Source organism: Lycium ferocissimum, chromosome 2 (assembly GCF_029784015.1).
Source record: "Lycium ferocissimum isolate CSIRO_LF1 chromosome 2, AGI_CSIRO_Lferr_CH_V1, whole genome shotgun sequence".
Taxonomy (NCBI): Eukaryota; Viridiplantae; Streptophyta; class Magnoliopsida; order Solanales; family Solanaceae; genus Lycium; species Lycium ferocissimum.
This window is the reverse complement of record NC_081343.1, coordinates 51335848-51357887: the sequence shown is the minus strand read 5'-3', so window position 1 is coordinate 51357887 and position 22040 is coordinate 51335848. Positions and strand designations below refer to the sequence as shown.

Below are 22040 nucleotides of genomic sequence, written 5' to 3'. Positions count from 1 at the left end.
TAGATACCTGAGTATCCACTTCATGACCTTCCTAATGCTTTTTCCCCGATTTTCGAGAAATCGCTAACAACACCGATTGCATGAGCAATATCCGGTCGAGTGCATACCATTGCATACATCAAACTTTCGACTACAGAGGAATAGGGAATCTTGGCCATTCTCTCTTTTTCCTCTGTTATTGTAGGACACATCTTTTTTCTCAATTTCAGATGACCAGGAAGGGGTGTGCTAACCCACTTAGCACTCTTCATATTGAAGCGCTCTAGTACACGTTCTATATACTTTTTTTGTGACAAATAAAGCTTCCTTTCATCTCTTGAACGAGTAATTCTCATGCCCAAAATCTGCTTAGCATGACCCAAGTCTTTCATTGCAAAAGACTTACTCAACTGTTTCTTCAACTCGTCAATCTTGGAAGCATTCACCTACAATCAACATATCATCCACATATAGCGAGGAGGATGATAAAGTCATCATCGAAAAATTTTTGTGCAACACACAAAGGATCCGAAGAAGTCTTCTTATAGCCTTGCTCCCCCATAACAGATTCAAATTTCTTGTACCACTGTCTGGGAGCTTTCTTCAATCTATATAGACTCTTCTTAAGTTTGCATACAAGATTTTCTTTACCTTTTGCCTTGAAGCCCTCAGGTTGTTCCATATAAATCTCCTCTTCTAAGTCACCGTGAAGAAAAGCAGTTGTCACATCCGTTTGCTCAATCTCCAAATCAAGACTAGCAGTCAAACCAAGAACTGTCCGAATGGAGGACATTTTCACGACAGGAGAAAATATTTCGTCAAAGTCAATACCTTTCCTTTGATCAAATCCCTTAACAACCAATCTAGCTTTGTATCTGGGCTTCAAGCTGTGTTCTTCGGCTTTAACTTTGAACACCCACTTGTTCTTCAAAGCTCTCATGCCCTTAGGCAATTTCACCAACTCATAAGTATGGTTCTCATGCAGAGATTTCATCTCATCTTGCATGGCTTCAATCCATTAATCCTTGTGCTCATCTTCCATGGCCTCCTCATAACATTCAGGTTCTCCCCCATCAGTGAGTAATACATACCCATTAGGTGAATAACGGGAAGAAGGAACATGTGTCTAGTAGACCTTCTAAGTGGAATATCTGACTCATCCACGACTTCATGAGTAGGAGCATCTACCTCATCAATAGCAGCATCGTTATCATTATCAACATGCTGGTCTGGAACATGATTCTGGGCATCACCATCGTCATCGAGCCCACCAACGTCATCAACATTTGTATGAGGGACTTGATCAAGATTAACTAAACCTTCAGAACTTGAAGATTTTATCTTCTCCGCTTTGTTAATATCTTCAATGGTTTGATCTTCCACGAAGATAACATCACGACTTCTCACGACCTTCTTCTCAATTGGATCATATAGCCTGTAACCAAACTCATCAAGGCCATAACCAATGAAGATGCACTGCCTTGTCTTGGCAGTTAATTTTGACCTCTCATCTTTAGGCACATGTACAAAAGCTTTACAACCAAACACTTTCAAGTGGTCATAGAAACATCCTTGCCATACCAAACTCTCGTTTGGAACATCCCTTGCAAAGCAACCGCAGGGGATAGATTAATAACATGTGCGGCGGTCAACAATGCCTCACCCCAAAAGGAATTCGGCAACTTTGCTTCAAAAGCAAACATCTAACTCTTTCCATCAAGGTCCTGTTCATCCTCTCTGCTAAACCATTAAGCTGAGGAGTCTTAGGAGGAGTCTTCTGGTGTCTGATACCCTGTTGCTTGCAGTATTCGTCAAACGGTCCACAATATTCACCACCGTTATCAGTACGAATACACTTCAGCTTCTTTCCAGTTTCTCTTTCAACTGAAGCCTGAAACTGCTTAAAGACACCCAACACTTGGTCTTTAGTCTTCAAGACGTAGACCCAAAGTTTCCTTGAGCAATCATCAATAAAAGTAGCAAAGTAAAGTGCACCACCCAGAGTCCTTGTCTTCATTGGACCACATAAATCTGAATGCACCAACTCAAGCAACTCTGTCTTTCTTGAAGGAGGATGAGACTTGAAAGAAACTCTATTTTGTTTTCCAGCCAAGCAATGCTCACACTTTTCTAATTTAGCACTTTCGAAATTTGACAATAATTTCTTTTTGGCCAAAACATTTAGTCCTTTCTCGCTAATGTGGCTAAGCCTCTTATGCCATAATGTTGAAGAGCTATTGCTCTCAACTGCATTCACCATATCAACACAGGTAGAGGCCGTAGTCCAGTATAGACCACGACGCTTTTCGCCACGAGCCAAAATCATGGGACCTTTAGTAAGCTTCCACTTTCCAGCACCATTGGTACTGACATATCCCTCATCATCCAAAACACCAACAGAGATCAAGTGCAAACGAACATCGGGTGCATGCTTTACATTGTTTAAAACTAGTTTAGTTCCAATACTAGTTTCCAAACAAATCGTTCCAACACCAGCCACCCTAGATACAGTCTCATTACCCATACTCAAAGTTCCAAAGTCACCCGGAGTATAGGATGAGAAAAATTCCTTCCTTGATGTCACATGAGATGCGGCACCACTGTCCACAACCCAGCTTGACTCATCACAAGCAATATTTATCAGATCCGCATCAAGGACAGTGACAAGATCTTCTGTAGTGACGGTGGCCACACGATTGCCATCTTCTTTCTTTTCCTCCTTATCTCTATTCTCCTTTTTCAAAATCCGGCAGAACTTCTTTGTGTGCCCTTTTTTCCCGCAATGATAGCACTCAATATCTTTAAGTCTGCTTCTAGATTTGCTTCTATTATGTTCTCTATTTTGAGAATCACGATTCTTGCCTCTCCCCCTAGTGTCAATCACCAAGACATCTGATGAGGAGGAACCTTGAGATTTTCTTCTCATCTCTTCATTTAAAAGACTGCTCTTGGCAAGATCCATAGAGATCACACCATCCGAGCGAATTTGATAATGAAGTTCTAATAATTTCCCAAGAATCTGGTAGGGAACCAAGTAGAAACAAGCCTTGAATTTCTTCATCAAAATTAATGCCCATAGCAGATAACTGGTTCATGATCCCCTGAAAAATATTCAGATGATCTGTCATTGCGGAACCATCGTGGTATTTTAAACCCAACATTTGCTTTATCAAAAACATCTTGTTGTTACCAGTTTTCCGAGCATACAAACTTTCAAGATGCTCCCATAGGGTCCGAGCATGTGTCTCCCCAGAAATATGGTTCAACACATTATCGTCAACCCACTGTCTAATAAAGCCGCAAACCTGCCGATACAACAAATTCACTCTTCATCCGATTTATTATCGTTTTTTTAGTGGCAAAGACAAAGGTTGATAAAAATTCTTGACATAGAGAAAATCTTCCATTTTGCCCTTCCAAATGACATAATTTACGCCACTCAAAGTAACCATTCTACTAGTGTTGGCTTCCATCGTTTATCACAAATACAAATACTATTTATTCGGGAGACCAAAGTAATTCTTTTCGATATGGAAGTTCAGACTGTCTTTGCAACCACGTAGCATACTCGAATGATTTAACCTTGGCTCGATACCACTTGTTGGGAATAAAATAGACCCGCAAAAATAATATTCACGGTATTAGTGATAAACGCGGAACACTAACTTATGGTTAAATTAGCAAGAATAAAATGCAAAGAATAATGACACCAAGATTTTACATGGAAACCCTTCTGAATAAGGGAAAAACCACGGCCAAGAGAAGCAGCTGATATCACTATAGTAAGAAATTTTACACTGTGTAGTCACGAGTATAAATACTCCAAAGACCACTACACACTCAAAAAGAAAAAACACTCTTTTGATTTTTCCCACCTCACTACAATATCCCTCACACTTTATTTTTCTTCACAGACTATTTTCTTACAGTCTATGGAATACCCTGCTCTCTATAATTTTTTTCTCTCTTTTCTGGTGTATTACAAATGATAGAAAGCTTCCCTATTTTTAAGGATGAAATGGACCTATTGATGTAATCAGTGACATTACTTGAATGTAGCAAGTCAAGGTGTTCACTATGAACACATTCAATAGCCGATTATCCCATTTCAAAAATAGCTGCCAATGTGATTTCATGTATATTTTGTCAAAGGAAGAAAATCTTCCTTCCTTAAAATATGGGATAGGGGACTGGACCCCACATAATAAATATTCTCCCTTTCGTATCGTAATGTAATTTTTACTGTAGTCTACGATAATAACCTTATCTCAATAATTACATAGTTGTCTCCAAAAATCAAATTTTTGGATCGAGATTGTTATAAGACACACTTATCCTAATACGATGTGTCTAACTGGTCATTTGAAAATTTTCAAGTATTAGTGTAAGTGTGTGTTATAACAATCTCGATCCAAAAATTAGTTAAAGTAAATATTTGACAATTGATGATCACTTTAAGTGTCTATTTATATCGATTTTGAAGATCCATTTCGAATTTGATTCAACCTATTACTGAAAATACATGTAATCACATAAATGCCATATCCAAAAAGAAAAAGGATATTAACTTAAAAGAACATATGAATAGATTTTGAGCAAATTGCCACACTATAATAAACAAGTGACTAGATTTTTAGTTGGCTTGCACGCTTGCAGAATTCGGTCCAAAAATGTACTACTATAGTACTAGTAACTTTGTCACCAACCTCCACCACTAAAACCACCAGCATCACCACCGCCACTAAAACCACCTCCATGATCGCCGCCACCCCAACTGCTACCACTGTTATCATTGCTCCAACCACCACCTCCACCACTAGTTGTATCTGTGCTAGCATGGGCATGACCTCCACCCATATTATTAGCGTCACCACTTGTTACATTTTTGTCAGTACCATGGTTGCTACTATTAATTGCAGCATGACTATCGCCATTACTTACACTATTATTTTTGCTACCATCGTCGCCACCAGTTTTCGTAGTGTTGCCACCATGGCATCGAGTTATTTTCTCACCGTTATTATTGTTATTGCAAACATCATCCATGGCTGGAATATCTACAAAAGTCGTTGTTTCTGCAGCATTAACTGATATTTCTCCAACTGATGAACGGCTGGTAGCAGAATTTTTTTCAGCTTTACTTTCACCAACAGCAGTTTTAGCTGAAGTTTTACTAACGCCACTATAAGGATTTTTATTATTATTCTTACGTTTTGTGGAGGATTTGGCACAGGCAAATATGACGATCGCCATCATTGAGATTGAAGCAGCTATCATGCCAATCATGAATGTCATCCCAGAATTACCCTGAAATATTGGAAGGCTTCCACCATTTTCTTGATCTACTCCAGAGAGCCTAACCATTTTTTTGTTTCCTCCTAGAGTTATAGAGAGATTTTTGGATACTTCGAATTAAATCACTTTTTCACCTTGACATATATAAGTTGTGTATTATGAAGAAGAGAAATTAGGCTTAATCAATGAAACTATTACGAGGAAGCCAAGTTCCTCACGCTTGATCCGTCGAGTCAAACTTCTAGAATTTTCACTTTGATGTGAAATTAATAGACATAGAGTCTTGATTTTCGGCCAGCATATTAGTTGTAGCATTAAACTGTTGGGGAGGAAAATTAGGTTGGTTTTGTTGTTTCGTGGAATATACGAATTAACGAATTATTCTTGTCCTTTGTCTTAATTAGCTAGTCATCCTATTGTTAATTGGATTACTTTGACTCCAATTATCCTTGATGAAGTCATCAGAGTACCATTTCCATCTTACACCTAAATTGTCTTTTCGTTTCTGATTTTCAATAACGAACATTCACACAAGAGAAACTTGGAAGAAGTTGCGGATTTTGAAGTCATTAGAATAAGTTAATGAGGGGAAATTGAAGTCAATTACAATTCGATTAATGTGAAGCATTTTTCATTAATTCTTTCAAAATTAATAACGACCTCTATTGAGGTGTTTTGTCAAAGCTTTAGGGGGAGAAATAGATTTTTTGGATAGCAAGAAGTTGAAAAAATAGTTTTTTCCTAAAAATACTTTTGGAATCTAGGCCAAGCACATATTGGTGCTATAATATTGGCAAAAGTAACTTTCATTACCAAACACGTCTTTTTTCGAAAAACACTTCTAACATGTAGGCGCATTTGGATTGGGCATCAAAACTTATTTTTTTTGGCTTATAAGTTCTTTTACTTATAAGTCGCTTTAGATAAACTAAGTTAAATGGTCAATTATTTTTTTTGAGCTTATTTTAAGCACAAAATGAAAAACAAAATTTGGCGAACAAAAGTAACTTTATAAGCCAACTTATAAGCCCACACTTTTTCAAAATAAGCAGATTTTAATTGGAAGTTTGGCAAAACAAGTTAGCTAGCTATCAATGCTCATTATGTAATCTCGTTTAACAAAAAGATTAAATGGATGTATAAAACAGATCAAAGGTAAGTTACATGTGCTAATTAGCTAGATCACAAATGACCTAGTAGAGTATATACATATCCTAACCCACAAACACACACAGAGACAGCGCAAAGGCCTACACGAATTGCACACAACACCCAACCATATTATAATCCACAAACCACACGCATGTAGCTTATTGCTAGCGCAGGACTAGTGATGGAAGTATTTCCTTGACAAGCATAACACTAGGACAAGTTTTCCCCCTGCCACCATTATTATTACCCATTCTTCTTCTACTACCAATTGATCTTGAACTAGTAGCACTTGTACTAGTACTGCTACAAGCAATTTCTCCTCCACCAGCAGCAACTCCACCGGTTGGCGAGGGCCTCAGCTTTTCAAAGCAATTACCAGAACCAAACACGGCCATTGACATCATTGGGATAGACCCAACTGCCAAGCCAAACATGAACGGCGCCCCTGAACCTTGAAGCATTGTTTAATTCATTAATATATCTATATATATGCTTTATTGATAACAGAAGCCTATTTGAAAAATCTAATACTTAGCCTAGTGTTTATATGGAAAATCAAATACTTAACCTAGTGTTTATATAGAAGTTTTAGCTTGTGTCCTGTAAGCCTGACATCATGTGTCATGTGTGTGTTCGTATTTATGATTCCTCTTTGGGTCGGTTATTAAGTTAAAACCATAACCAAACCAGATTTAGAATCGGTTTTTAAATATCTAAAACCATAACCAAACCATAGTAAAATAATAACCACCTTTTGGTTATTGTCGGTTTGGTTCGGTTTGGATTTGTTTTTCAATTTATGACATCTCAATTAATTGTGATAATTCAAATATTCTCTCTACATTCTTCAATGATTTCTTAGGCTCTTTTTTGACTCACGGCCACAAATGTGATTACAGGGATTAGGTTGTACAGCAATATCATTTGGTTTTGTTTTGGTCGAAATATATGCGATGGACTGTAAATGAAAAGAGATAGTAGGATTTTTACTTTTTACCCTTATCCTTTTCGACTTATTAGAGTTTTTAAATCTTCAATTGTTCTTTTTATTGAATATGTTTTCTACTACATTTTAAGACATGGTTATTAAAAATAAGTAAACCAAAATTAAATTAATAATTAAAAGGTATAAAATATCTTTAATTATTTATGAAAAGTTAATATTATACATATAAATAATTATAAATTTTATGTATATAATTATCGGTTTGGTTCGGTTATTTATTCGGTTATTTTTTACTATAACCATAACCAAACCAAATATTATCGGTTTTTCAAATTTAAAATCTTCAAACCAAACCAAACCAAACGGTCAAATGTCGGATTTTTTATTCTTTGGGTTAAATTTTGATTTGGTTTTGGTTTTAAAAAGGTCGCAGAACAGCCCTAGTCATGTGTGTGCTTCTTTGTTATTTATGATTAATGCCCTTTTCGATGACATATAACTTATAAGTATAAGCTTTCCCTAAAACATGTTGAGAATTTCAAAGTTAGTGTTTAACATGAATGAAAGGGTGGCCTTTTGCAGTACTATTTATATCTTTGTTTATATTTCTTGAAAGTGTTTTTCTATATGTGAAAATGAAAGACCAGAGACCAGTCTTTACTTTGATTATTTGTGCTGTAACACCCCGTCGTGGATTTGTTCATCTTCTTATGCTATCTTCCACATCTCAATTAATTGCGTATAAACTAAGAAAATACTACAAAAAACAGCTAGTAGTATATGATTATCCTAGGCACAGCTTATAATTTGACTAGTGAACAAATGTGATTACAGGGATTAGGTTGTACAGCAATATCATTTGGTTTTGTTTTGGTCGATAAGCCTCACAATGTGGACTGCTCAATCCCACCATAAAATAGCTAGGTAGGTTCTCTGTTCCAATCAAAATTAGCCCCAATCCTTTTCCACCATCAGTTTTTAATTATTTTATTTTATTTTTATTTTTATTTTTAATCTTCAATTGTTCTTTTTATTGTAATATGTTTTCTACTACATTTATGAAAGCTCAATGTCTTTGTGACAAGTTATTTAAGCTAGTAAAACATTGCATCAAACTAAACAAGTTAACATTAATAACTGCAAATTCTAATGATAATATATATATCACTTAACTATGGATAAATAATATAGTAAAAATTTGCATGAATCACATATATTGAGTGATCGTAAGTTTCTTCTAGTAAATAGTATCCAATCACTCCGTTTGAGAAAAAGAAGGGATAAAATTATATTACAATTTTTTTTTTTTCGAATACAACAATCTTATTCACTATCTTTCATTTATCAGATCCTATTCCTAGCTTCATTTTGGTTAAATTAACGGATCTCTAATTTATAGAATCTTCAAAATTTTGAACCAATTCTTATATGATTTCGGTCAAATCGTGCAAGAGATATAAAACTTGAGGGTCTAGGGCAGCATGGCCCATTAGCTCAGTTGGTTAGAGCGTCGTGCTAATAACGCGAAGGTCGCAGGTTCGAGACCTGCATGGGCCAATCCTATTTTTTTTTTTGACTTTTTCTCAAAATTACTGTTTTTCACAGCCCTTCGGCTAAGGCTATTTTAACCCTTGTCGGAAGAATCTATAGCTAATGTTCCAAATAAATTTTGCAGAATCAACCATTTTCATCCTTGTGACCATGAAAATGACACCCAAAATTAAACATCTTAGCACCCATTTCTCACTTGTACTGCTTCTTCTACTACTTTCATCAAACGGGTTTGTTGCACGAGATCCAATTCGAAAGCCATTGGGTAATAGGCGAAACCCAAATAAGGTACCCGAATGTGGCAATTTCGGGTCAAAATCTGATTGTTTGCAGAAACAAGATTGTCGATGGTGCAAAAGTGCCGTTCTTGATGACGCTTGTTTCTTCAAATCTGAAGCTGCTAGATTACCCTCTCAGATCTTCACTTGTCATCTTGTTAGATTAAGATAAAAGTAGAAGCAAAAAAATGTTACCTTTTTTTTTTTTCCTTCAGTTGTCTTTTTAATCCTTTGAGTTTTTAGTTTTGGGTGAAGTTAATTTGAGCTGCTATATGAGTTTGTTTTCTGTGATGTTAGAAATTTTAGGCCTACCGTTTTGTGTACAAGAAGTAAAAGATATGTTTTTGTTTATATTGTGTTTGACACTGAAGGAATTGAGTGATGTTTTCTGATATATTAGACAGTCCAGTGAATTTGCAGTAATGTGCTTGTAAATTTTGGATGGCGTGTTTGATTTCTGCTATTTAATTTCTCAATGCTAACATGGACAGCTTAGTGTTCTGCTTGAGCTAAAAAAATGATTCACTGTCAACCAAATTTATTATAGCCAGAGCTGCTTCGCGAGCTTTCTGTTTTTTCAGCTTTGCATTAGGTGGTTTTCTGTAATTGACTGTGATGAAGCAAAGGATTTTGCCTTTGGGGTGATGGTGGAGAGTAATAGATAGTTATGGAAGGAAAGGGACACTGTAAGTTTTATGGACAAAATGAGCTTTTCTTTATACGTAGAATGGGGGTAGGGTGATCATGTATGAGGTGTCGTCTGGATGCTTTGGAGATGCCATTGATGTCCCTTCTAAACTATCGTAAGAATTCATTAACCTTGAGTAACAGGTTAGGACATGATTGACTTATTTTCTAGTGGAATAGATTTATTGAATTGGTGCTAATTAGTTGATCAAAAGATGCTGTTACATGATAGACATAGTACTGGAAGGGGCTAGGAGAATAGGAGGCAATGCTACCAGGGTAAAGTAATTTTTATCTCGTGTTTTGCTCAGGAAACGTGTCCATTTTTGCGCTGTTTATGATCTGCAAATTTATGGTTTTGTAAGGAGATTGACAGCCATTAGGTAGGCAAAATTTATTTCAAGAGCGTGGAGATGCTCTTCGCAGCTAGGTATAGTTCATTCCGAAGCTCTGTGCCATCTGCTCCTATGTTTGTTCAGTAAAGGGTTTCCTTGCATATCCTGAGAGCCAAGTATGATGTTAGTATTTTGAGACTTCATAAGAATCAACCTTCCCCACCTACCTTGGTTAGCCTTCAGCTTCTATTTTAAACTTAGACCATCTTTACTCTTCTATTTTAAACTTTAGACCATCCTTACTGATGGAAAGGGGGTTTCCTCTATTATAGTTAACTGCTTTTGCTGCTTTTATGTTTTCTTCTAATCGATTCACCAGATCTTTTGGTGATATCATGTGAGTGAAATTGAGTATTTTTACTGTCAAATCTGCTATATGTCCCTCGTTCAGAGATTGTGCATATTGCTGGTTATGCGGAGTTTAGCAACTTGTAGGAGTGGTTTTAGAGAAAAGCTGATGAGTTTAAGGCACATTATGAATCACCTAATGAAGAAGCTGGCAGGATAAAGTTGTAATTCACATTATAAAACTGTGAGAGAGATTCATCTGAAGGTTGTAAAAGTTGTATATTTTTGGTGCATGCAGCAGCCCTTTTGATTTCTGAATTCTTCCTCTAAGGATTCACTTGTGCTATAAAACTGTATGTGTATTGCTTGTTATGCAAATGACTTTGATGGGAAAAGCTGGAAATATACGTTGGCTTCTTAGATAAGCAATTGTTTGCATTGAACAAGTGTAAAGATAGAAGTTGAAACAAGCTACAATCATGTATTCTGGAGTGTTATAATGAGACCATGATTGCATAGAATACTAAAGGCAAAATACATCAAATCACACTTAAACTATACCCAAAATGTCGAGTTCACACTCAAACTATACAGGCGACTTATTATACACCTGAACGTCTAAAAACTGAATTTATTACCACCCTACAAGCTGATGTGGCACAAATTATAAAAATAATTAAAAAAGAGGCGCGTTAAATTTATTTATTATTTTCTTTTTTAATTAAAAAATATTTTTTTAATAATTCCCACCCCAACCCTCCCTTTCTACTTCCTTTCTTCTTCACTGCATAGCCCCACCCGCTCCCCTTCTTCTTCTTCTTCATTTAACATGCTGCTCCCCCCCCCCCCCCCACGTGCACCCTCACGCCACCCCTAACCCCATTTCACTAGAACCACCACGCCGCCCCCTCCCCCTCCACCTTCTTCACCATATATATCACCAAAACCAGATTTCAATAGCTGCCACCTCCACTGATTTCAATAGCCACCATTAAACCCACCACCACCACCATCAAAATACCACTATTCCTCTTCTTCACCGTTCACCACCAATTCCTCTTCTTCTAATAATTTGACTTTTTTCTTTCAATTGCACTTCTACTTTTAAAAGCATTTTTTTTGTTCCTAAAAAGATTCTTGAATTCGATTTGGATTATCCTTCCTATAAGATTTGTAGGACAAGAATCTTCATCATATGGAAATAGTGTAGCATCTTGGCCGGAAATTTTTTTTTCCTTTTTTTTTTTTTTTTTAAGCTTTCATTTTTTCCGATCAATCTTCAATTTCTTTTATTTTTCTCTCACTTTAACTTGTTCTTAATATTACATTGTTAAAAATTATCAATAATGATTTGTAAATTCGGTGGTGGATTTGGTTGGCGGGCTGGCGGCAATGGTGGTGGTTTAATGGCAAAAGAATCTTGAATTTATGGTGATTACTTGCAATTTCTTGTAGTGGCAGTAGTTGTGAAGCGATTTAATGGTTGATTTGGTTGTGAGTGGTGAAATTTGTGGTTAATTTTTTTATTTTGTGGTGGTGGGTTCGACAGTGATGATGGATATGATGGTGGTGAAATTGATTGTGGTGGTAGTGGCGGATATGGTGGTGGTGAAATTGGTGGTGGGAAATTTGGTGGTGGCGGATATGGTTGTGGTGAAATTGGTGGTGGGGGTGGTGGCGGATATGGTGGTTCTAGTGAAATGGGGTGGGGAGATGAATAAATAAAAGGAAAATAAGATAAAATTAAAATTTAAAAGATATCTAACGTGGCGTTGACGTGGCAGCGAGTGTATCACACCTCCCTTTATGCAACTGGTTATATGTGTATTGAGGGGGTATTAAATTCACTTTTTACATGATTAAGTGTGTAATAGGTCGCCCGAATAGTTAGAGTGTGAACTAGACTTTTCAGGTATAGTTTGGGGTGGATTTGATGTATTTTGCCAATACTAAATGACACCAGCTCATGCATAGCACATAAATCTTGATGAAAGTCTTATCTGTCATTAGGGAAAGTTTTATATTAAACTTTTTAATCCATCTACACTGGCCGTTAGCTGAAGAACAACACAGATGCAACTCTGTGCTGCTGAAGACCAATTGGCAGTCAGGGGGTAAATTGAACTTGGGAGCAGCGCAATTGTTTTGGGTTGTGGGGGGGGGCGTTGATTGTCACACTATTGTTAACAGTTTTGATCTTTCCTGAATTCATAATAGAGTGTATATTGAAAACTGAATAGAGATGCATAAACAAAGAGGAGGATCTAAATCCAGCAATTGAGTGTAAATCTAATAAACTTTGAACTCTTGAAAGGACTGCTAGAATCAATTTCTAAAGACTTAATTACTAAGATTGGAAGCTTTTGAATTCAACAAGTGACTCGTCTCAATGGGAGAACAACAACTTTACCATTCTAGAATCCTTCTACTATGTTTGGAATTTTGCAGAATCCTCTGATGAGGAGAACAAAAGAGGACAGTTTTGCACTAAACTTTTCAGAGTTGTATACGGTTCCCAGTTTCATATCTCATTTCCAATTGAACACAAAAAGTGTTCAAACTATTGCATTAATCCTCCAGAAAAGCAGCCAAGCAAATGCAGAAATAAACTAAGCATAAAAAGAAAGAAAATATTTAAATTTCCACTGATGTGTATCCTTCTTCTTCTGCAGCAAGATAAACCTTCACAGCATCTCTCATATCTTCAAATTCAACACATCCACTTAGGAACTCAATGAGCTTCTTGAGCTCCCCATCACCAAGATCATCAGTAAATGGCCTAATCTGGATAGCATTTTCCGGTTGAAAAAGGTAAGAGTTCGGGTTATCATCAACTATCACCACCCTCTTCATATCTCTCCCAGTGTCAGACAAGTCCTTCACAAACTTCCCATCAACTTCCTTGCAAGAATCCCTATACAATCGATGCGAAATCAAACCTTTTCTATCTATTCTATCAAGCACAAGAGAAGCATACTCCTTAAGCCCAGCAGTAAACACAACAACCTCAAACTTCTCACTCAAAAACTCCAACAATTCATCCAAAAATGGTCTCTTCAACACATAAAACTCTACTCTATGTCCATCAATCACCGGCCTAACAACAAAATCATACTTTTCTGGAGGCGGGTTTGGGTTAGAATGCACTAAAGTCTCATCCAAATCAAGAAAAATAGTCTTTTTCTCAGGTGAAACCAATGGGGGAAGGGCATTTCCGTCATCAAAAAGCGATCGCCTTAAACTGTTCCCATTTGCAGGCTCATCAAATACTTTACCAAGAAGCTGATACCCTTGTTTTCTTGGGGTTTTCTTAGGAGTAGCAATGCGGGTAAATTTTGAAAAAAGTTTAATAAGACGGCGATGACAAGTGTATAGAGATTTGTTAATGGAAGCAACAACTACAGAGGCTGGATTTTTAGCTGGGGATTTCTTCCGGCTACGGCGAAGATGGTTAGGGAGATTTCTACGGTTCTTGATGGACTTTGTTGGAGTTCTTTTGATGATTTTGGACACCATTTTTGTTCTTCTTCGGAGAAATGGAACGAAAGATAATTGGGACTGTGTGGGGGGTGGTTTCTTGAATTCTATCTACTTTAGAGCAGTTGTAGGAGTTGGTGAGATTTTAAATTAGGTTTGGAGGCAACGGTCGAGTTTTTCTGTGGCTCGGAACCGAAGCTAAGATGACGAAGGGGTGAATTTTAGGAAGGGAAGTGAACGTTGGCAAATTATTTAAGAGCTAGACACCTGGCATTATTAATCTTTTGGTTCAAAAATTTATGGCGGGACTTGTCTAAATTGGCAAACTGCATACAATTTTGATCCTTTTCTTGATTTGAAATTGAACCTGAAGAGTGGAAATTGATTCACAATTATCTGAGGAATTTTGAAAAATTAAATTCTGAAATTTTATTTGCAGATCATTTAGTTTCCTGTACAGTAATTTTTTTCAAGCATATATTTTTCAAAGTTTTGGCTGAATTCGTGTGCGGCTCCTTAAATTTGCCCAAATTTTTCATTTTGACACTTATACTAAGCTTTATTCCAATTAAACGCTTAAACTATGCTAAAAGTGGGTCTACTGAACACAAATTTGACAATTCTAAATCAATCTGGTGCGTGAAGACCACTTACTGTTGACATTGCAAACAAAATCAATTAAAAAAGGACACATCAGCAAAATGAAAAGTCAAGATCTAGAAGAATATGTTGACTAGAAATAAAAGATTCCGGCGAAGAGTTTCAGATATCCGACAAGGAACTATGTCTTTGAACATTTTTTCGATTTGTGTATGTTGTTAAACGCTCAATCATGTGAACATTTTACTTGGAAAAGAAAGTGAGTTTCCATTGAACCGTTTCCAACAAGGCCACATCCGATTTCGTCGGCAGCAAAATGTTTCCGGCGACATCAACCTCTCTCCTTAACAACCAAAAAATAAAAGAAGCATATGCCACAATACTCCATCACACAAATTGTTCAAAGCCTTTAAAACAAGTTTAAGTTATACCATTATAAACTTTTCTTCGTAGAAAATTCTAAAAATAGAATTACTTCGTCGATATTAGGTGGACCTATTCGTCAGATGGACGTGAACTATGGCTGAAAAGAATGACAGAGAATGGCTCTAAAAATGACAGAACTAGTTCCGTCTGATTTGACTCTAAAAATAGCTAAAGAGCCTGTTTGGATGAGGCTTAAAAAAAGCAGCTTATAAGCTGCTTAAAATAAATTAAGTTAAACAGGCTCAAATATTTTTTTAGGCTTATTTTAAGCACAAAATGACTTTAAGTTGACCAGCCAAATAATTAAAAAAGCTAAAAACAGCTTATAAGCTGTTTTCAGCAACTTATAAGCCAATCCAAACGGGCTCAAAAATATGAGTTTGAGGTGTGCAGGAGGAAGAGAGTCTGAATCTATGATTGAAAGAAGCGGCAGCGAAAATTAGTTGAGAAGATTAGGAGGCAGAAGTAGATTCAACATGGCCGAAAAATTGAATTTTCCGGCCAAATCTTATATTTTCCGATAAATAGCTGTTGTAGTTCAAGTCGAGCAACTTCACGCACTCAATTACTGTGTATCTCACAGCATATGCCATGTCAGCAAATTGTGTCTAATGGACACACTTTTGAATAAGTTCAAGTAACAAATTGAAACTAGACTCAGTAGAGGTGCCTCTGAATTATTCAAACAAGTTTAAGGGGCCACGTATGTATCCAGCCTTTTTCAAACAAATGCTACGAATTCAGCAAAATTTGCTTAGCAAGCTTGCAAGTTTAATACACTTGGGCCAATGATTGGATTTACCCATTCTTGGACTCTGAATATTGGGCTCTGGTCGGCCTCATAATCCAAGCCCAGTTCAAATAATAAGTCCATTCAAATGCATCTTCTTCTTAATATCCACATCAACGAGGATTTTCACTTTAGCATGACTCTAAGATAGTATAAGTTTAGGGCATTTTACATAAATAGCAAACATTTAGGGGTTAATCAAGCTGTATAGCTAATGTTTCAATATTTATGTTTTGTAGCAAATCAGCCCAGTTCCCCACATGTATATTCAATTTTTTTTTTTTTTAGCTGTATTCATGAATGCAACAAATTTTTTTTCCACTGTATTCATGAAATAACTATATGTATTCATAAATTGGCTTGTTGTATTCATGAATACAACGAGTAAAAACTGAATACATATACACCAATAATTACACAAGTACATCATATTTTTCGGTATGTATACAACAGATACAAAGTGCGAAAAAAGATAAAAACATTCATACACCAAAAAATTAACAAATATGCCATAATTTCCGGTATGTATACAACAAATACAGGCAAAAAATACTGTATACAACATAGATACACTAAAAAATTAACAAATACGCCATATTTTCTGGTATGTATACAACAAATACAAGCGAAAAACATTGTATACACAGTAAATATACAACAAATACAACGAAAATCTGGACTTTTTCCAGATCTGACCGGAAAAAAATTCCGGCGACTAAAACGACGACATTTTTTTTTCCGACGTAGATCTGAGTTTTTTTGTCTTTTTCGGCGTTCCCTCGTCGGCATTTTGAATTCTTTATGGAGGCGACGGCGGAGATTGGAGGGTTTAGATCTGAGTTTTTTTTCTTTTCTGGCTTGCCCTCGTCGTCATTTTGAATTCTTCGTGGTGACGACGGCAGAGATTGGAGGGACTTCGTTGGAGCTTCGCCAACCCGACAGAACTCAGCCTATATAAAAATTTGTTTGTTCGCCGGAGCTTCGTCGGAGAAGAAAGGAAACGGGAAGCGGGTCAGAAGGTGTGGTGGAAGGGGCACGGCATTTTCACGAGTTTCCGGGCGGTGGGGGGTGGTCGGCGGCGGAGCAGTGGGGAGAAGAGGGGGGAGAGAGATGGGAGGGTTGGGTTGTAATGTGATGGGTATTCTATTTGGTGTGTATATATATATAGTTATTAAATGTCATTAATACACAAATGTTTGCTATGAGAAGTAATTAAGTTAAACTATAGCTATTAAATGTCAATACCCACTATATGTTTGTTATGTCATGTAGTTATCCCATATTGGGAAATTGGCACTGTGTATCAAGTAAGGGACCAAATTGGCATGTATTAGCCATATTTTGAGTAGTTGGCACAAAACGATCATTTATCACTTTTTCGGTCAATAAAGTAGCAACCACCCATAAACATTCTCCTAAAATCTCTCTTACTCATTTAGAACCAGATATCTCATCTCAACCTTTCCCTATCTTACTCATTCTCCTAAATCTCTCCATTTTATTCCGTGAATTTCTCTAATTGACACACACAAATCACTGCAAAGTCCTTAATTAATTTAGCCATTGTAGTATAACAAGTTCCAAGTTACATGCATACAACACATGAATATTAATTTTCATTTTTAGATACATGGTGTCTGTTTAAAATTTATAATGTCTGTTTAATTTATATCAATTTTGTAATTTGATTTGTATACACATAATGTGCACAAATACTGTTTTTTAATGCAATTGGCATTTATATACATCTATTGTATTCGCATAATGTATACAGATATTTCTTTGTTTAAATTGTTACTGCGGTTGAAATTAATATACATTTATTGTATACACATGCTATGTTGTATACATTGGCTAGTGTATCTGTTGTATTCACATAATGTATACACGTATTTCTTTGTTTAAATAGTTACTGCAGTTGAAATTTATATACATTATTGTCTACACATGCTATGTTGTACACATTGGCAAGTGTATATTGTATTCACATAAGGAATTGGTCCGTATTCACCTAACAAATTTGTATATATTTGTTTGAGTCGGAATTGGTATCCATTGGTCCGTATTCACCTAATAAATTGGTATACATTGGTCTGTATTCATCTAATAAATTGGAATACATTTGTTTGCATTAGCATCTTTATAAATTCACACTGGTATACATTAATTGGTCCGTATTCATCTAACATATTTGTATACATTTATTTCAATGTTGCTGCAAAAACATAAAATAAGGGAAACAAAATAATTGAATCCCTACTCTGGGGATATTATAAAAATATACATGACATTATATTCTTTTTTATACCCAACAATTTATTGATTTATGAATAATAGCTGGGCTCTTGAAGTGAAAATCTTTTTTCTTCTTCTTTTTTTTTTTTTTTAGATAAAACGTACATGTTTTCTCTATATCAAATTTTCGTCTGAGATGTATTTGTTAGTTGTACAACGGGAGAATATAATTCAAGGCAGTAGAATTCTTCTCAAAATAAACTACCAGTATTTTTTGTTCATAATTTGGTAAAGATACGTTACTTTATTTTAGAATACCAACTAGGCTTGATTTTAGGGGGAAAAAAGATTGTGCTCCTATTCTATGGTACATTGGATACAAATGTGGCTACAGTCTGCCAATATTTTACGGCTTAAATTGCTCAACAAAAAAATGGGTCAAAAATATGCCAATTAAAAAGGAGAATTGTATATACATGTCAATTCACCAAGTTTATTCGCCTTATTCTTATAGGAGTACCAATTGAAGTTTGACACTAAGATCCACTTGAATATATACGGTTCAAACTTAAGGACACAATTCCATGAACACAAGCATCGTTTTAGTCACCAATTCATAAGGAAACCACACCAAAATTGGTCACTATTACTATTGCTTCTTTCTTCTTCTCCAATGGCTTAAAGTTGAAACCACATCAATTGAACTTCAGCATATACTCTTGAAGTTTGAGAAATACACTGGTCAAACTTCAAGACACAATAAGTTTGAAGTAAAACAGTTGAATATCATGACTAAAACTGAAATCCAAAAGCTCTAATGAAAAAATTGAACTTAAAGATATGTTCTGAAATTTAGAGATGAAAAACAGAAATTAAGAACACATTATATTGAAATTTGAGGAAGCAAGGAAGAAAAAAAAGAAGTAATGCCTGCTGGTCTTTTAAGCTATAAATAACTTGTAAGCAATGGCTTAAACTTAAACATCGATCCTAAATATGGCTACTTGGTAGGCCGATACCATTTCTTAGTAGATCCTAGTAAGTCCAAGTCAAATCTCAAGTAGACTTAGTGCGACACGTGAGAAATGTTTCCTAATATCTAGGACTTGGCTTAGCTCAGCCTTCGACCATTTAGATAGTCTAGCCACTATAAAAGATTTCATAAACTCATAATTATGTTCAAGTACACAATCTAAAGGTGTTTATACCACATATTTTTTATTTGATTGGTCAAAATATTTTTAAAATACTTTTATAGAAAAATAAGTTTTAAAAAATTAAGTGAATAAGAATTAGGAACATTAATTCCATAAGCGCATTTACTGTCTCCCCAACCCTCAACACTCCACCCACCTGACCTCACCCCTTGCTCCAACCACCCACTCTAACCCACCTCCACCTCCCCCCCCCACCCTCATCCCCTCTACACCCACCCACTCACTTCTATCCTCATATTGTTTGCTAGATTATTTATAAATTTTCTTTGAATAATAATATTTACTCATAAAATAATAAAAAATAAATAAAAAATCACTTATTTTTGAGAATTCATACCAAATAAACCCATAAGCGGAATACTACAAAGAGTTCTCTTTAATTGTTTTATCTTCTCATTAGCACACTTTAAATGGAACTATCCATTTAGCTCCATCACATAAGACAATTTACTGTTTTCTCCGTATTCTTTATACACTCTTTCCCTTATTTGGCTATTTATTGATCTCGTGTCATACAGTCAAAATGTCTTTTCAGTAACGGTGGATTTTAAGCATCTATAGTAGTAATTAAAAAGTTGCAAACTTTTACTTGGTCCAATTCTAGAACAAAAAACAAAGATAAAAATAGCTAGCAAGGAAGTACGCGATGTTGACCTCACACATATATAACCTTCAAATAACCGGTACTCCCTTCGTTTTAATTTATGTGACACTTTATTTATTGATAGTTAAATGAATCTTTGAAGCTAACTCGGATTAGATCGACTTACTCCCTCCGTTCGCTTTTGACTTTGCACGCCCCTTAAGAATTAATAAATGAAGTATTTATTTACTATAATACCCATATTAATTGGTGTATAATCTCATTTAACTTGGAGAATGATTTGAAAATGAGTAATTAATGTTAAGGGTAAACAAGAAAAAAAAGTTTGTCTTTTCTTAATATGCTAAGGTGGACAAGTAAAAGTGAAAATTTATTTTTAAAGATAGTGGACAAGTAAAAGTGAACAGAGGGAGCAATATCTTAAAACTAAAATTAGATATGAAAAATTATACAAGAAATACAATATGTTACAAATTTTTTCATGCCAATATAACAAAAAAAATACATTATAACATATCGATCAAAGTTTATATAGTTTCAATCTTAAAAATCTAAAGTATCACATAAATTGGGACGGAGAGAAAAGCTAATAGAATAATTCAGAATCAACTAAAAAGGACGCATTAATTTCCTTATGATGTGAAGTAAGAAAAAAAGTGAAAGGGGTGTCACGAAAGTCATTGCTTGTCGCCTAATAAAAGCTGAAATCAACCACAATAACTCCATGAATCATGGCATTATGACCAGAAGACCTTATCCTTTTTTTTTTGGGTTTATTTTACCAGAACATAACTACTTGTCCTAATCCATTCAAAGAATCACAGGAACGTTGTGAACACCAAATAAAGAAGAAAAGAGTATGCACATGGAGATCCCAATTCCCAGAGATGTAACGGTGTCCATGTCATCAAGATTAAAATTCAGAAAGGATAATCTCAGAACAACTATCATAATATCAAATAATTTTCAATTTTTGTAATAATTATCCAATGCCCCCTAAGTCAAATTTATAGGATAGTCTTTCCTTTTTGGGTTTTCCCATAAAAAGTAGATTTTTATATATTTAAAAATAACTTAACTATAAATTTTTAATTTTATCATTAGTGAGATAATTTAAATTACCTCACACAAATAGTCATGTTTTGTTTAGAGCACAAATTTCAAAGCCTTTTTTTCAATTTTTAAGATTTGTGTTTAGTCATATCACATAAATTGAAACAAATGAAGTAATTAAGTTATATATCAGAAAATTTATATACTACGTACGCCTCCCGAAAAGTTTTGTTTTCGTATTCCTTCAATTTTTTTGTCAATGCTCTCGAAATATTCTCACTTGTAAATGACTTGCATTGTCGAACGCATATATAGTACATGATGTCTCTTGTGCTTCTTTTTTGCTAACGGTGTATGGATTTATTTTGACTGATAGAGTTGTACTCCTACCAATTATCTTCGACTAACGGCATTGGAAAGAGAAAGTTGAAATATCATGTGTGTGTTAGTTAATGAAACTCTTGTTATTTTTTGACTCAAAGGTCGTAAAAGATCGGTTAGTTGGAGACAATTGAGGAGGTGAATAGAGGGAAAGTGGGATATATGCATGCGAGTTGACACTACAACACAAGGCATATATTGCTACAAAATACATTGTAGCTAAATATAAAAAATTCCGTGGGTAAACTCTTTAGCTAGAATTTTTTTTTTTTAGTAGCATTCGTAAAAATGTAGCGTAGCTAAAAGTTAAATACAAACTTTACATAATCTATGGCATGATACGTACTTATTGCTACGAGTTTTTTTGTGTTGTAGGCATGATGGCGTAACATTTCGCCACGAAAAATATACTTATAGCAAGTGATTTTATTCTTTAGCCACGACTAATAAAATTTGTAGTTATCTTCATATTGTAGCCACAAGGTCTAGTATTGTAGCAAAAGATTTAATTTGTTTGCCATGAAACTCAAATTTTATGGCTATTTCCATAGCTTAGTTTAGTGGCAATAGTACTCATATTTAGTTACAAATTAAAAAATTCATAGGTTTGTGAATTAAGGTATTTGCTACAAATAATTCCTTATTACAACTAAGAATCCATGTCTTTAGCCATGAAATAAATTGCA

General features: G+C 35.3%; 1 protein-coding gene and 1 non-coding gene across 2 annotated transcripts; one reads left to right on the top strand and one right to left on the bottom strand.

Moving 5' to 3' along the window:
• The first annotated feature begins 8855 nt into the window (after positions 1-8855).
• Positions 8856-8929, top strand: TRNAI-AAU (transfer RNA isoleucine (anticodon AAU)). Its single transcript has one exon. It is a non-coding gene; the product is annotated as a tRNA-Ile (tRNA).
• A 3962-nt stretch (positions 8930-12891) lies between these two features.
• On the bottom strand, positions 12892-14305 carry LOC132043578 (uncharacterized). The gene has a single exon (XM_059434057.1). It carries the CDS (start codon positions 14085-14087, stop codon positions 13206-13208), a length of 882 nt encoding a protein of 293 aa, XP_059290040.1. The 5' UTR covers positions 14088-14305; the 3' UTR covers positions 12892-13205.
• Between the last annotated feature and the right edge of the window lie 7735 nt (positions 14306-22040).